This window comes from Lonchura striata, chromosome Z, assembly GCF_046129695.1.
Source record: "Lonchura striata isolate bLonStr1 chromosome Z, bLonStr1.mat, whole genome shotgun sequence".
NCBI classification, from domain to species: domain Eukaryota; kingdom Metazoa; phylum Chordata; class Aves; order Passeriformes; family Estrildidae; genus Lonchura; species Lonchura striata.
In genome coordinates, this window is record NC_134642.1 from 10925045 (window position 1) to 10942381 (window position 17337).

Consider the following 17337-nt stretch of genomic DNA (forward strand, 5'->3'; position numbering starts at 1 on the left):
CTAATATAAGAGTATCTAAAGCAGTTTTACTGAAAACACTGACTGAAAGTGAGCCTGCTTAATTCTTCAGGGACAGAACAGGGTTAAGGGTAATCATCTGGTAGAGTGTGGAGAACTTCACAGAATGTTTTCATGTCTGGGAATATGTGAAAAGCAACGAAGTTTGTATATTAATTTTCTGAAAGAATAGTAGTATTCCTGTAGGGGTTTTTTTTGTTTTATTTTTAGCTCAAAAGTAATTCAGTCTAGTCATTTATCTGTAGATTTTCTGTAACTTGATCACATGCTTGAATGACAAGATCCTTGTCTTTGTAGGAGTGTTTGGCAGAATAATTTGTTTATGATCGACTACTCTGTCATGGTTATCAATGGAGATTTAGATGTGAGCAGATATCAGACTTATGTTCCAAGTGAAGAAGGACTAAAATGAGAAGATCCAGTAAATCCTAAAAATGGTCAGCAGTTTTATTTAGTGTGCTGGCACAGAATTTAGCTAATGAAAACCATCCGCTAGATGCACGTATCCATAAACTGTGCTGAAACAAAAAACTCCCTGACAGTAAATGTCAGAAAGAAATGTTGGAAGCAAACCTCTCCTATCCTTGTACTTAGGCACTTTGACCCTAATTAACTAAATTACTGAAGAATATTCCAAGCTTCCTTAATGTTAATTGAAACTGAAGTGGTTTCTTTTTTGCAAAACCTGAGTGATTACTGGAATAGACTCAGTTTGGTAAAGTGAGGGGTTTTGTTGAGTAGCTAATAGTTGAAATGTAGGTGTCTGGATTAGCTTATCAATGGTATATTTAAAGATTTTGTTTTTTACAATTTTGGACTATTTTTTAGTGTAATATGCTGTCACATACTGATAATTATTGTTGTTCACAAATATATACCATGTAATTTCCCCTAATCGATACACTGAGAATTTTATAAAATATTGAGAAAACAGAATAATATTGAGTAAAATAGTATTTCAAAAGCTAGATAATATTTAAATCCATTTGTGTATGTGTGTATGGTGTTTGATACCTTATTGTGGGAAATGCAAGCACAGAAAACTCCAAGCCTTCTCCAAGGTCTTAGGTCAAACACTATATCCATCTTTATCTCGGAGCTTGTACGCTGGAGGCCTTGGGAGCTCTCTGTGAAGGTAAGAAGAAGCTTGAAACTTTTAAACAAACTATAGGGGTGCAAGAGTCAGAAAATGATTGTACTTCTATAGTTTGTTTAAAAGTTTCAAGCTCCTTTTTATCTCTCCCTTTCTCTGTAGCATCAGAAGTGGCTAAAGGTAACACAGCCGGAGCTGCAGGCGCAGTCTGGGCGGCAGGCAGAGCCACAGCAGGCACAGCTGCAGAGCAGCCAAGGGTGCAGCTGGGCTGAGCTGTTTGTTAAATATCTTGATAAGCACAGGGCGCACTGGAAGTGACCTAGCGACTGTAAAATCCTGATGAGTAACCCGGTCATGCAGCTTAACTCCAACAGCACCCCAGGAAGGCATAGTAAAAGCAAATTCGAAATCAGCATTTTGAGTTTTTGCTTGGGTACAACACATGATTTAGATCTTATCAGAGTATAAACGTCTCTCTGTTCTTTGGGCATCTCTTGTCCTGTTCGTCAGAGCTCACCTGACATCTCTTCACAGGTGATCCAAGTCAAGCTCAGGCTGGGCTCACTCCAGCAAGTACTCTGCTTCCTCTCAGCAGCTGACTGGAGCTTGACTCTCTCACCCTCTTTTCAGGACTTCCTTTAACCAACCTCCGGGACAGTCCCAAATTGAGATAAAAGTCTTGTTTCTTAACACGGTGGGCACCAGTTTTTCAGGATGCAGAAAGATGGGGTAGACATGAGGCATTTACAAGATGCATTTTATTACAAAATCAGTCTCGTGGAAGGGTGAGGCTAAGACTGTTAACTCTAGAGTTATCACATTAGAAGCCTTGTATCAGAAAATATTAATTCTAATTAATTCTAGTTACAATGTCTTTTATAAATTTCTTATCCAATCAGCTACTTCCACAAAGCTTGCTAGCATCTTCATAACCAATTGCTAGTTGCTATTTTTTACATGATTTACAGCAATGCGTCTTTTTCTATCCAATCATATAACTCTACAAAAACTTGTTGCTGTATCTTTTACTTTTTATCAACTCTATAACAAGTTCTATTGTGAAACTCTAAAATCTTCTACTGTTTTGCTTAATATATTTGTTCACTTATATAAGATCTATGTCTACTTGCTTAAAACATATTTCTGCTTAAGCTACAAATCTTTCTTCTTGTTTCATGTCTGTTTCACTATTCTATGTAAAGCTCCAAGCCTTCTCCAAGGTCTTGGTCAAACACTGTATCCATCTCTATCTCTGAGCTTAGGTGCTTGAGGCCTTGGGAGCTCTCTGTGCTTGCATTTCACCACACCTTGTATTCTTTTATGTGGAAATAAGATGAATTGTATTATGTCAGTATCCCAGTCCTAGAATTGATTTCATAAACAGTTGGTGAAATGGTCTTTAAACGAATGTACTGCTTTTTTATTTACAGACTTAGCCACTATGATTCTTTAGAACTGGCTGCTCACTTCATCATAAGAAGGTTTTAAAAGTACCAACTCTGTTTGTATTTTATTGTAAATTATTCAATCTAGGGAATATGGGACACAATAAAACTAACAGGTCTTTAGGCAGGAATTTAAAGAAAACATTACTAAAAATACTTGCAGTAATTTGAGCTGCTGAAAGCTAGGAAACAAAAAATAAGTAATTATATCTTGATTACTATGGGCAATTTTTATTACAAGATGGCAGGCATAAAACTAGTAGTAGCATAAAGCTAATAGTATTTGTGTAGCAACTGTCCTGGAATTTATGACACAGTTTCAAAGACATTCCAGGGGAGGCAGAAAGAGCAGTTTATTTCTGGAAACTTCTCAACACACTCATTCAAAAATATTTATGGTTCTGAATGTCCTCAGAAGCAGATGTGAAAATCAATAGCTACAATGTATTTTGAACAGTGGAGATGGATGGTTTCACTGAGATAAGCCATTCAAACCTGAGTCTAATTAAGACTTCCCAGTGATGATACTGAGCTCTTTTTTGCCATCTTGGATGAGTCTATCAAAGCAACAGAAGAGTAGGATGAAACGGAATAATCTATAATGTATTCTAAATAAATACTTCTTTTAAGTGTATTCTGCTTGAAAAGACCAAGTGCAGTTATTTTTTAAGAAAAAACCATTAATGACATTTTGCAGAAAATTATGGTCTGTGTAAATCTGTTGGAGTAAATAAGGCATGGATACCCAAGTGGAAATTCTGAAATCTGGTCAAGTACCAGGCTGATCTTTCTATCTGCTTCAATGGGAACCAGATTTTCTCAGCTCTACTAAAAGAAAGCAGGTATAATATGAAAAACCACATCTTATTCAGAGGAAGCTTTAGATGTAACTGCTATTTCTTATCTGCATGTAATAACACTTTCTTCCCTTGCTTTGTCTCAGCAAATATCCTATCCCATATGCCATACTGAATTTTGTTGTGGGAGTGGGGAGATAGGGGAGGTATGCTGTAGTATCTTGTATATATGAAGCAGTGTGCTTACACTGATAAAGAAAGTTTAGGAGTTTGTGTCTTTGTGGTAATGCTCATAGGACAGTCTGCCTGTTAAAGGTATTAGAAATCTCCCTGCAGCAGTGGATTTTGAATTATCTGCAGTATTACTCAGTATAAATTTCATCAGTACAACAAAGAGACTTGCAGTGTTGCTCAAAGAAGTTAGTCATTGCGAGGGCTGTATAAAAATTCATAAATTCAGTTTCAGGTTGAATGGGATTTTGAATAGGATGCCTTTAATCCTAGACCAGGGGGATGGATTTCTTCTCTTGCAATTACAGCCAAGGTGGTTTCCTTCTTACTTACTCAGTGGTGAGAGAAGTCAAGAAAAAAGTTGCTTTGGATATTGCAGTGTGCCTACTGCTGTTTGTTTTCCAGAATCAACTATCTTCATTCTTGAAATGCAAAAATAAAAGACACCTTGTTATTTTTTCACTTTTCTGGCTTGTAGAATGGCGTATTAGTGGATTAGACAGTGAATGGTAATTGATTCACTGCCAGGAATAACTGATGATTATGCAGATCACCACTTCTTAATTTTGCTGGGGTAGTGTAGGATCCATGGCTGACACCATCAGTACAGTATTTAGTACTGAAAATTTTCTCATCATGTACTTGAATACCTAGTAGGTATTGATCTTGAAATGATTCTTTAAAAGTCATCAGTATCAAATAACTGTTCGATACTCTGGCTCTGTAACATGTCATGTTTTTTCATTTTCCAAAATGCCTGGGGAAATCGTAATACTGGAACCAGTTACAAGGTTTGAGTATTTGTGTTGCTTCCTATATATGTGAGAAAATCTGAAATCTCTTCTATTCCTATATAGTACTTTCTGAAAGAGTTAATTTCAAATATTCCCAAGCCCTTCTGTGCAGGGCTGATCTCAATCTTTGATAATCGATATTGGAGATTGCCCCGGTCAAGGTGCTGGACTTTTCACTTGGCCTTCATGAAGTCTGTGAACTTCATGAAGTTCACACTGGCGCTCCTGTCCTTCCTCTGGGTGGCAGCCCTTCCCACAGGGAATCAACTGCACCACATGCCTTGGCGTTATCTGCACACTTGGTGCCATTTGCTAGTGCTGTCAAGTGCTTGCTGGGGGTGCACTTGATCCTAACTGTCCCACTCAATCCCATCCCATTGATGAAGACGTTAAATACTCCTTATCCTAACAACTCATTTGTCAAGTATGAGTGAAGTATCAGTACTAATTTTTCTTCCCAACAGCTCTCTGTTAATATAGAAATTAAAAAGTAAAATGATATATATATATAAAAATATATATATAAATTATGAGTAAAAGAATTATCACTTTCAACCATAATTATATAAGAAATAAATAAGCTACTTTTTCTAGAGACAAGGAGAGCTTTATGTGTTCTAGAAGAGTAAGAAAGCTTTTAAAATAAAAAAGACAAATGCTTTAATTTACTGTTAACTAATACTTTTGTTGGACGTGGGGATGTCTCAGGATTTCCAATGCAACAATGTCAGTAAAATGAAATACATAAGACATAGAGCTGAATTGTAAATGTTTTCCATCTTTAATACCTATTTGTCTTATATAATAAACTAACTTAATAGCTCCTTTCATCTTGAGTACAGTGCCTGTGTTTCCCTTGCCCCCTTCTGGCTGTTCAGAAATTTTGTACATTTCAAGAAAAAAAAAAATGCAAATTCCTTGCACAGATCTAGTAAGTTGAAAACGAAACAACAAAAGACCCCAAGTAAGTAAATAAGGAAGAAAAACCCTAAAACAATACCAAACTGAAAACCAATGCAGGGAAGTGCTGCAAGACATATGCAGACTCTGATGATGTATAGTCATTTTGCCTTCTCTTTTCTTCTGCTGCTTGGTTAACACTGTCTGTTACATAAGGGTAGGGGGCAAAGTAATTTCAAAAGTACTGTTCAGAAAGAGAGTGTTCAATTTATTTTACCCTTAGGAAAATTCTGGTTACAGAAAGGGTCACTAGATAATAAATTTTGTAGTGTTACAGGTGAATATGTGGGGTTTTTAGCCACTCCCTCATTTAGCTGTCATTTGCTACCACATTAGCCTGTCAAATCCTTTTCAGACATTTTTATGTTTATTGTTACGTTATGGTCAAGCTTTTTGTAAGTCTTTCACTAATCAGTCCAACAGCCTTTGTACTTTTCAAGCTGCTTCCTTACCTATAGCAAAAGTGGCCCAGGTTTGCTGTTGTAACGCCTCCTTTATTTTGTTTTTGACTTGCATTTTGGTCCCTTATCATATTCTACTTGGCAAACTATCCTGTTTTGTGGATACCCTTGATAGTGTTCTGAAAAGAAAATTTAACTTTAGTAATAATTGCAAAAAAAAAAAAAAGTTTATTATTTTTTATTACTAAATTGGTTAAGGCCTGTTGGGAGATTGTACAGTTTAATAGATTTTAGCTTTCTTTTTTGACACATTTAGAGGCTTGTACATTTAAAAAATCTGCTCTTTTCGGCCTTTTTCTTAAGAATGCAAACACTAAATGTAAGTTACTACTTAGAAATTGTTTTGCCACAGCAGTTTTCCTTGTCTTTGGTTTGTGAGAATTCTCTGGATGGCAGTAGAACAGCAGTTGCTCCAGTTGAAGGCTATCTAGGAAAAAGGTTGTACAATGAAGGAAATGGATATTTAGGCATTTAACATAACTCTTCAAGGTAGTAAAAGAATCCTGAAGTACAATAAATAAGGTATTCCAAATTCTTGTTACTTATTTTGATAACAATGAATTTTCTTAGACCTCTCGTGTTCTTCTGCTGATTCTTCTCTCTCACATTAATCAAACATGGATTGAACATGTCTAATTCCAGGACTTCTGAAGCAATTGCTTAGGGATGTTCAACAAAAGCATGTATAAATACTTGACTTTCTGAAAGGAGAAAATAAGTTAATGAGATTTAAATGTTTTTTTTTTTGTCTCAAAAATCTTTCATCAGTTTTTTTATTAATAAGAATGCACGGAATGAAGCAGCTTAAAGCCATGGAGTCACAGAGGTTTCATCTGAACTTTCCTTTAATCATACATTTTTTAAATGAAGGCCTTTTAAAGTGTATACTAATCCTGACCCTCCGTTACAAAGAATTTTATATACTTAGTGCCATATAAAGTTTATACTTTAGGTGTCAGTGATACATAAAGCTCTGAAATGAATCCTGGAATGGGAATGTAACTGTTGTTATGTCAGCATGTAGCAGTCAAGAGCAGGAAGAAATGAAAGCTGTAAAAAATGCAGAGCAGATAGTTGAATGATCAACATAGAACGATCTCAGCTCAGTTGTGACAACTGGATACAAAAACTTGCTCAAGATTTTGCACTTTTGGTTTTCATAATGAGTTTGATAGGAAAGGTGCTGGGGTGTAGGATCTGTCCAAATGGCAGCAGAGCTGTAGTATAGTGCTGAAGAGCTAGGATAACATGAGTACTGTGCTCAGAGTCCCCTGTGCAGGCCTGCAGAACCAGTATACCAAATCTGTTAATCTGATTTAGAATCTATAATCAAAGGATTGCTTAGATTATTATATGATGTATTCAAAAGGCTTTAGTGAAATGTAAAGCATTTTGTAGTGAAATTAATAGAGAAATAAATATCAAGATAAGATTTTTATCATTATCTTATCAAAATAATGAGGAAATTAAGCAAATTACAATATGAGACCAGACCCTGAATCCCAGAGCATCTTGAAAAAACGGTATGGAAAAGTAGATGTTAGTTTCACATTTTCTCTTCTTGATCATGGTACTGATCAAGACTAGAGCTGATTGAAATGGCTCTCAGAGAACTGAAACCTAGCTAAGGTCTGTGAGTGGTCTCCACTGCAATTGGACAGCTGCTGAAATCCTGTGGTGTGTGTGAATCCACGTTTGATTGCAGCAGCTGCAGCATTTTCCTTATGGTCGGTGGGGGTTGTCTGCTGTTCTGTATCAATGGTGTAAAATGCCCACAGCTGATCCAAAGGCCTTATCCTAGAGAGTTCAATAGCTGTCCTATCCCTTGTGTAACAGCTTGTGTTAGCCTGGAACTTTAGTGCCATTCTGTTGATTTTTCAGAGTTTGCTGTGCCATCTCCTTTCTTCTTCTAAGTGGGAAAGTAATGAAGCAGAAACCAGTGCATTCATATCAGCTCTGGGCTACACATCAGCAGATTATTATTGTCACTTGGTTAAAAATGTAAGTATTTTGTGTAACTGAGATTTTGACAATAATAAATCACCAGTTTATAAGCACATACATGGAGCTGTCATTGTGATAAGGAACATGAACTGAACTTTGTTTATCGTTTCTTACCTCAGTTGCTTTTACAACCTTTTAAGGGAAAAAATGAAGTGGGAGATCTCTGGACAAATGAGAAATTTTTATTAGATTACATTGTAACAGATATTCATAAAAAAAAATTCCCATTCCTGTTGTGCTAAAACAAAAGAAAAACCCTATTCTATCATTATTTTTCCCCATTAAGTTAAAATTCTATTTATTATTTTATGTATTATAACTTCTGAATGTGTTTTTACTGTATTTGCTGCGTTTAAAATGGGAGTTGAGCCATAAATGTTAGCTAAAGTCACTTTAATATTTAAGTTATATAAAAATAGTATGAATAATATTTCGTTATATATTGATTTGAATTAGACAAAGCATGTAAAATTATTAGTAATTCTTTTCTTAAAGTTATGCCTTAACTCTTGGGGAAGGAGAGCTAAGATGAATATCTCCTTCGTTTTAAAATGTATAAAGTATATAATGTGTAAAATCATATTTTGCAGTACAGTTTGTTTAGTGATTTGGAGAGCTGTAATTTGACATCAATAGCTAAAAAATCAAAATAGATGAACAGAGGAAGTTATTAACCTTTACAGTACATCCTTTACAGTCACAAAGATAACCATGCAACTAATGTCTGCTTATTGTCAATAAATGTAATGTATTTTATTTACCTCTATTTTATTTAACAGATGGTTGTTTCATTAGTACGAGAACTCAGAGAAAACCAGTTCAATGGGCTTAACATTCAGGAGAGGTAGGTGTTATCTAAACATAAGTTTGATATGTTTTGGTTTGGGTCATTACAGTTCAGTGAGGATCATTTTACAGTCATGGGCAACTTAGGCTTCTGTTGAAAAGTTTTGGATACATTTGGTGTTAGATATTTAAGGTGTGGACAAGCTTGGTAAGTTTGGCTTCACATAAGAGTTTGTACTTAACCTTGGAGTAGTAGAGTGGTTGGAAGGGAACCTTCAAAGATCATTTGCCTGGTGGTGCTGTTGTCACTCTTTGTCACATAATCCTGTTACTGTCTGATTTGTGCCTTTCTTGGCTTCACTTGGATATTATCCTCCCCTTCCTCTTTGCACCTACATATTTGATAAGGAAGATTAAGTGAGCTAAATTTGTTTAAAACTTTGAACTTAAGTTGATTTTTTAGGGTGGGCATTATTATATCGGTGTTTATTCAAATTCCAGAGACAAAATTACTTTTGTCTTGACAAAAGTAATTTGCGTTTGGAGGTGTACATTTTCTCCTTTCTCCACTTAGAGATATTTTAAAAATTCAGATGATAATATAGTTGCAAATTAATTGTACACAATGGAGTAGATTGTGCACTATTTTCCAAGAACATATTTTGAAGATTGTGTAGAAAAAAAATACCTTTACAGAGTTTTTCTTCTGAAGTTAAGTAATAGTAAATTCATCTGCTAAATTTTGCTAATCCTGGATAAGGAACTAGAAACATAATTTTGTAAAGGGAGCAGGTTTAGAGTTTCAGGTCTGTGTATCCTGAAAAATACTGCTGCATGATAAGATCATCCCAAGAATCACCATTCTTACAAAAACACTTGTAACAAAAATGCATTTTGAAGTATTTCAGTATAAGAAAGCTTAAACAAATATTTAATTGGGTAGTTACACAGAAATGTGCATTTTTGAAAATGTGTCATGTTTTATTTCTCTCTCTGTTTAAATGGTGATGGTTAGTACCTCATGTCCATACTGCTGAGCAGCCTTCTTAATTCGCATCTCAGGTATTCAGGGGTAGTATTGGTGACTCCTCAAAGAAAATATTTTTTTAAATTCTTTCAGAGAATGCACTTCTTTTAGTGAATCAGGAGAAATTTGCAAGAACTCAGGGAAGTCTTTTACAAACAATATAGGACAATATTTCACTTTGATAGAATTCAGTGTTTCATAGTTTTTTGTCTTTATAATGTCTTCCTGTCAGTGCTACAGTTTCATGTGCTAGAAACAATATATATTCTCTGGGAAAGTTTTTATTTCTTTTTGCAGTCTAGTCTCTGCCATTTTAATTTTCTTTAAATTCCAAAGTTTCTGTATCTACTCTGTAATTTTCTTTATGTTCCAGATTCTTGGAATGTCTTTAACCGTTTCCAAACATGTAGTTTTAGTGAGAAGATCCAGCAAGTGGTTTGTGCATTGAGATCCAAAGGGGCTACACATTTCATGAGCTATAGATCTGTAAGACAAAAATTTTCCAGCTGAGCACTTGAAGACAGCAAGATTCACAATTTGCTTCTATTAAGAGGAAAGAGAGATTAAAAAAGCAAAAGGAGGCCTGAGAAGGAGCTAGGTTGTCTCTTCTGGGGCTCCAGGAAACTTGCCTGGGAGCTGTGAATTTCTGGTCTTCCTTCACTGACCCTGGGAAAGACAGAGAAGTGTCTATTAGGAAGGATGTGTTGATGGAGCCAACACAACTGGGTTTAATTCAGAATTGTGTTGATATCCCTCACATGGTTTGCTTTGAGCACTTAAATATCAAAATTTTATCTGACTTCTTAACATTCTGCACACAATAAGGAATGATATGTCAACAGTCATTCTAGTAAATAATTTTTCAGCAACTAGGCATGCATGTCTTGCATTTAATATTCTGTAATTAATTAATGCCCTTTTTTTTTTGCCTAACAGTTTAGAAATTATGACTTTTCTGAAATACAAACTGTGTTTATTTTTTCCCTCAGCATTTCAGCCAGTCGTGTGAATGCTGTTTCCATTTTCTGTGTGCCTCTCATTACTTTGCCTGATCTAGCTCCATTGCTGGAAACTCTCCTTCTTTACCATGGAGGGTCATCAAAAGAAATTCTCAGTTCAGAGTTTCTAGAGTCTGTGAACGAGGCCTTTTTAAAGTAAGTAGCAGGGTTTATATTATTGTTCTGCTTTTCATAAAGACTATAAATTCAATTCAATGTCCTTTTTCTAGGTTTGTATGCTGAATGCACTGTACCCCTTTCTAGTAAAATACTTTCTTTGCAGATAAATAGCAGAGCTGAGGATCTGGGCCAGAGCAGAATTTCACATTGCTGTAATGCACAAACTGTGGCATAACAGCTGTAAATATTCTGTGACATTGTCTCCTAAAAAGGAGGTTAAAACCTTCCTAGATTTTAGAAATTTTATGGAAGTTGTGATAATTTTTCATAGAAGTATCATTTATGTTTCATATAAGTGTATTACCATTCCTAACTTGATATTTTGGGAGTGATTTTAATTTTTCTGTGGGTAAGATAGATCCTTATGTTTGATGTTTTCAAAGTTCTTTGGTTTTTTTTTTTTTTTTTTTTTTTTTTTTGTATTTTTTGTGGCTTTTTTTTGTGGGTTTTTTGTTGTTGTTGTTGATGTTGGTTTTGAGTTTCTTCCTTATTTCTCTGCAAAGATAGGTAATTCTTTGGTTGTACAGCAGAAATATTATGCAGGACCTTCCTGTTGATCTGTCAGTAGCTGTCTGAAGGAACTAATCCAGATTTGAGAAGGCGCAAGGTCCTGGGACAGGACCTTTCTCGAGAGAGGAAGGGAACTTCAGACTTAAACCTTCTGCTTCCATTTGATGGGATCCAACATGACCAAATTTCTAGGTTTTAAACACATGTGGTAAAGTTGCATTTGTAAATGATGGTTATTTCCTGTCATTCTCTGCTGTTATGATTTGCTGTTGAGCAGGTTCCTGTAAACAAGATCTCTCTCTTCAGTTTGATCTTTGTGTCTCATTTTTCCCCAATATGTTTTAAAAAAATGTACATTTTTTTTGTCTTCCTTTTAGTTTCTCAGGTCAAACAGTATTTTCCTCTCTAAACCAGGAAGAAGATCTCCCTTCCTGAATCAGTTGTCTTCAGCCTTTGGCTTCGTCACTTGCCAAGCCTTGAAAAAGCTACCTTGCATCTTTTAGACCAGGTGCTTTCCATTCAGTTGAATTCACTGGAAGAAGTGGCTTGTGTCATAAAAGACTCATTGCTGGTATGTGCAACATGTAGTACATTTGATATTGCTCTTTGTCACTCTTTGTCATCACTTCTGATTTTTCAGGAGTGGCAGTTTTCAAATACGTCAGCATAGAGACATACCATCAGCATAAATGGCGATTATGGGATGTATGACTTGTTAATGCAAGCCAAATCTTGAGTCTTAAAAACATCACATTTCTTTTAGTTTTTACACTGAATTGGTAAAAGAGAAAAAAGATTTCATGCAGTGATGAAGAATGGGTAAAGAAACAAGGATCCCAGTGATGAGGGTGCTGAGTACCTTTCTCTTTCTTAAAAAATTATTAAGTTTGGCCAGGAAGGATTTGAACCTATTTTACTTCAATCTCTGTGCCCTTTGTCCAGCAGTCTGAACAATTGAAATTCCTTGTTATGAAATGGTTAGTTACTTGGTTTGTTTGCTAACCTGAACAAAATTCTTAATGCAAAACATTTGCTAAACTGTGATTAAAAATTGTTTTCAATTGCTTTCTAATGCAGAGCACCAAAAATCTTCCTATGAGAAAACCTGGCACAGTATTTTTTCCAAAATAATGAGCCAGTTTTCAGTGCTAAATGTAAATTTAATTGTTAATTGCAGTGTGAAAGCATGTGTGCTATGCACTCAAATTTCATGTTTCGTAAACTGACTGAACTAACAAATGGCATATGGTATTTTATTCTCAGCCTATAAAACTGCTTATGGAGTACATATTCTGGTCAGGAAAAGAATGCTATCTTTGAATATTCTTCCTTTTTAACTGAATCTGCAAATGTCTTATTTTAGGGATCCGTTATGATACTTGCAAATCTCATAAATGTCTTGGTGTTAGCAGTTCTTCATATGCCATCTGGGGATTTAGCTATTACAGCAAACAAGGCTATATACGAGGTCTATGCCTAGCAGATAGTTACTACATACAATTTACAATATATCTGATATATATTGTAAATTGTATATAGTATCTCTTACTACAGCATGTACAAGCTGAGGGGAAAAAAGATATCTAAATCTAGGTTATAAATACATAAAAATGTCAAATACTAGTCTCAAGTGTTGGTTTTTGTTATTTATTAAAAGTGTTCATCCTTCAGTTTCCTTCACATACTGATCTCTGGAAAGAATGGAACATTACTGTGCTACCACACTTAGGTTGTCTTTACTTGCCTTTGCTCCAAAGACTTTGTGCTTTTGAAATAAGGTATTCACAAGACCAGTGCAGCAGCTTTGAAAGCTTGTTTAGAGAGGACATCCTGTGGACAAAGAATGGAATGAATGGAGCTGTAAAGAAGAGAGCCGCAGGCAGCTGGATTTATAGGCATTGATAAGAGGAAGGGTGCATATATGGGAGATGGCATAATGGGTAAAAACAGGATGAGAACTTTAGAGAGGCAGTATAGAAGGAAAATAATATGATCTGGAAATAGTGGTCTAGGTGCATAATGATATTTTGTACAACATGTACATAGCACTGTGAAGGTACTTGTATGACATTAAATTAGTCAGCACTTTGAATTCAACAGTATATTAATTTAGCCTGCCTAAAGAATATTTAAATATTTATTTAGGAATGTGGATGTTTTGGCAGTTAGAGTATGGTGTTTTAGGCTGTAAGCTCTGTTTACCTTATGGATATGGTAATAGTGGAATCATGAGACAAAACTAAATTTCTGCTTTCCTACTTGGAATAAAACCTTTGGAGGACAAAAAGTCAGAAATATGATAGTGGTTTGATTATAGTACATTATAAGAAGAAATGTACATTAGAGTACATTTCAATAAGCTCTTTTATAATTGCATTATCAGAGTAACCTATCTAAATCAAGTGCCTTGATACAGTAATCATACTGTACATAAACATCACAGAGGTCTAAGGTTCCCAGATAGTTGTAAACTACTATACATGTATATACTCATATTTTTAAAGCCTGTGTATGTTAGAAGAGATGTGATTGAATTGATGTCCTGTATAGTTTCTGTTTGATTCTGAGACAACTTTCCAAAGTAGTTTTTTTGTTTAAAAGGTATGTTGCTAGAAATGTGCAGTAGGTTGAGAGGGCTTAAAATTTGTTGTCTTCTACTTCATAAACCATCTGTTCTTGCTGCATTTTGTTTTCCACCTTGTCAGCATGGAATCATTAGGAAAAGAGCTCAGAGATCATAAAGTCCAATCTTTGACCGAAAACCACCATGTCAACTAAATAATGACTCTTAAGTGCTCTATCCATTTGTTTTTGGAACATTTCCGGGGATAGTGAATCCAACACCTCCCTGGGCAGCGTCTTCCAATGTTTAATCATCCTTTCACTGACAAAATTCTTCCTGATGTACACACAGGTTGCCACAGTCCTCTTGTCCTGTCACTGGCTGCTTGAGAGAAGGGGCTGATCCTCACCTGTCTGCACCCTTTTCTCAGGCAGTTGTAGAGTGATAAGGTCTCCCCTGAGCCTCCTTTTCTTCAGGCTAAACACCCCCAGCTCCCTCAGCTGCTCTTCACAGGACACTCCAGACCCTTCACCAGCTCTGTTACCCTTCTGTGGACTTGCTCCAGACCCTCAATGTCCTTGCAATGAGGTGCTTTGCTGAAGTCCACGTAGACATTATGCACAAATTTTCTCTCATCCAATAGGCAGGTTATCTGGTCATGAAAGGCAATAAGGTTGGTCAGGCAGCCTGTCCCAAGCCCCTGCTGGCTGGGCCTGATCCCCAGGTTGTCTGCTATGTGCAGTGTGATGGCACTCAAGATAGTCTGTTCCATAACCTTCCCTGGCACAGGGTCAGGCTGACAGGCCTGTAATTCCCTGGATCCTCCCTTCCACCATTCTTGTGGATGGATGTCACACTGGCCAACCTTCAGACATCTGAGATCCCAGTTAGCCAGCACTGGTAATAGATTATGGAGAGCAGCTTAATGAGCACTTCTGCCAGCTCCTTCAGTACCCTTGGGTGGGTCCCATCTGACTCCACATACTTGTGTTTGTCTGTGTGTCACAGCAGGTCACTCACAACTTCCTCCTGGATTGCAGGGGGTCTGTTCTGCTCCCCATCCCTGTCTACCTGCTCAGGGGGCTGGCTGCCCTGAGCATACCAGAGCTTTCTGTTAAAGGCTGTGGTAAGGAAAGCATTAAGTGCCCAGCATTTTCCTTATCCCCAACAGGGACCACTGTTCCCTTCCATGTCTAGTAAAGGATTATCAGTTTCTTGAGGTTGGGATTGAAGGCACTTGAGATGGCAATTCATGTTCAGACTCAGGTGTTTATTATTTCTTATCTATGTTACAGTCTACTACTTCGAGTTGGGCAGCTTTTTCATTAGCAAGGCACAAAATTACTAACTATATCTTGTTACTAATTATCTCTTGTCTTTTAAAACTAAACTATCCAATAAAGAAAGGTCACCTGGATTATTTTCCCTTTTAACCCAGTAACTGCTCCCCTGAAGCCTGCAATGCAGACCTTTCTGTCCAATCACAAAACATCACGCAAACCCATGAAGAAGAAGGAAGAAGGTAAAGAACAACTTGTCTCCACCCTAAAACCTCCATCTTGCTTCATATTTATTTCTATATTCTAAAATCCCAAACTCTTAAGTTTTCCACCCTGTGATATTACACACATCTAACCAACTACACAGCCATAATCCCAGTGCTATAAATCAATTTTAAAAGCCTGTTCCATGACCTCAGGTCAAATGCAGTATTCTCTTGTGGGTCTGTGTCTTTAAGCACAGAAAGTTTAAAATTCTCTGCATACAGGATTCCAACAAGGATGGAGATTTTTCTTGGCCCTCCTTTTGTAGTTAAATTATTTATAAAAACACTTTCTATAATCTTTCACAGCAGTGGCCATATTGAGTTGTAGTTGAGGTTTTGCCTTTCTGGTTTTCTGTCTGTATGACCTAATGACACCCTGAGTTGTCTGTTCCTTCTTCCAAAGTCCTAAGCTCTTCTTTTTTCCCTGAGTTCCCATGAAAGCTCCCTGCTCAGCTAGGACAGTTGTCTTCTCTGCCAGCTCATCTATTGGCACATGGAGATGGCCTGCTCCTGTGCCTTTAATTTTTTTCTTAAAGCATGTCCTGCCTTCCTGAACCCCTTTGTTTTTAAGAGCAATTTCCTGAAGGACTCTCTGAACCAGTGTCCTGAACAGGCCAAAGTCTGCCCTCTGGAAGTCCAAGGTTGAGCTTCTGTTGATCCCTTCCTTACTTCACCAAGAACAAAGAAACTCCATCATTCCATGGTCAGTGTGCCCAAGGATGGCCTCTGAGCACCACACATCCCACAGCCCTTCTCTGTCTTGAGCAGCAGCTCTGGCAGGGCAGGTCCTGGCAGGTTCCCTCCCAGCTGTGTCTGGAATTTACCCTCCACACACTGCAGGAGCCTCCTAGCCTGTCTCCTCTCCACTGCTGAGTTTCCAGCAGACATTGGGCAAGTCAAAGTCTCCCACAAGAGCAAGGGCTGGTGATCATGAGACACCACTGACAGAATATTTCACTCCATCCTGGCTGGGGGCTCTGGGACAGGCTCCCAGCAGGATCTCTGCCTTGTTGGCCATCCCTCTGCCTGTCACCCACGGGCTCTCAGCCTTGTGCCCACTGTCCCTGAGCTCTGTACAGCCAAACCCTCCCCAGGGCACAGAGCCAATGAAAGAGGCATTAATGGGGAAGAGGAAGGATAGAGAAAATTACTTCTAATGTTGATAGATTCAGGTGCTTTTAAAACTTCTGTAAATATATACTTGTGATTTAAAAATAAATGTATTCTTTAAAATAAAAACATATTTGGTGTTTCTTATAAGAAAAACACAGTTAGTGTTTCCTGTTTTAAACAGGTAAATGTAACATTCAGAAATACAAATATATAACACTTGAAATACAGCACCATAGTAGTTTCCTAAAGTTAGATGTGCTTAAGTTCTAGAAGTGTCATGTGCAATTGTGGAGTGAGTCCAATTGCATGTGAGTCTGGAAATCAAGAGATACCACCTGAAATCTATATAACCTTGGGCATGTTTACTTCCTGATGTTTATTCTTACTTGTGGTTGTTACAGAGCATTCTATGATGTGAATAAAATGCAGATTATTCTGTCTCTTTTTTTCCACATTAACTAGCTTACTATAGATACAGATGTATTTTTCTTATTCTTTTAATTCAGTTCTGGGTTTGTGTTATAAATAAGTTGTTTCAGATTCTGTTTTCTAATAATACAGATACATAAGTGGTATAGTTCTTTAAGATTTGTGTCTGGAAAACTTATATTTTTTCTATCATAATACCACACATGCAGTTCCAATTCTCTGTGTTTGAATCTTTTTGTTTAGTGTGCCTGTATTGTGCATGCTTTAGAAATGATTGAACAATATACATAGGGTTTGATTTCTGTGAAAAGGATTGAATAGTTGTAGACAAGATTATTGAAATGTAAAATGCCTTTTTATTTTGAAAATATAAGGAGATAAT

The 17337-nt window shown here is 36.7% G+C and overlaps 1 protein-coding gene across 4 annotated transcripts in view; it reads left to right on the forward strand.

Moving 5' to 3' along the window:
• Window positions 1–17337, forward strand: part of FANCC (FA complementation group C) — a 69777-nt gene that overhangs the window by 33553 nt on the left and 18887 nt on the right. For all 4 annotated transcript variants that reach the window (XM_031507467.2, XM_021531148.2, XM_021531147.2 and 1 more), the window contains 4 exons: window positions 7681–7800; window positions 8583–8647; window positions 10606–10770; window positions 11719–11875. In XM_031507467.2, the coding sequence (XP_031363327.1) occupies window positions 7681–7800; window positions 8583–8647; window positions 10606–10770; window positions 11719–11875 (507 nt within the window). The remainder of the gene's footprint in view (window positions 1–7680; window positions 7801–8582; window positions 8648–10605; window positions 10771–11718; window positions 11876–17337) is intronic.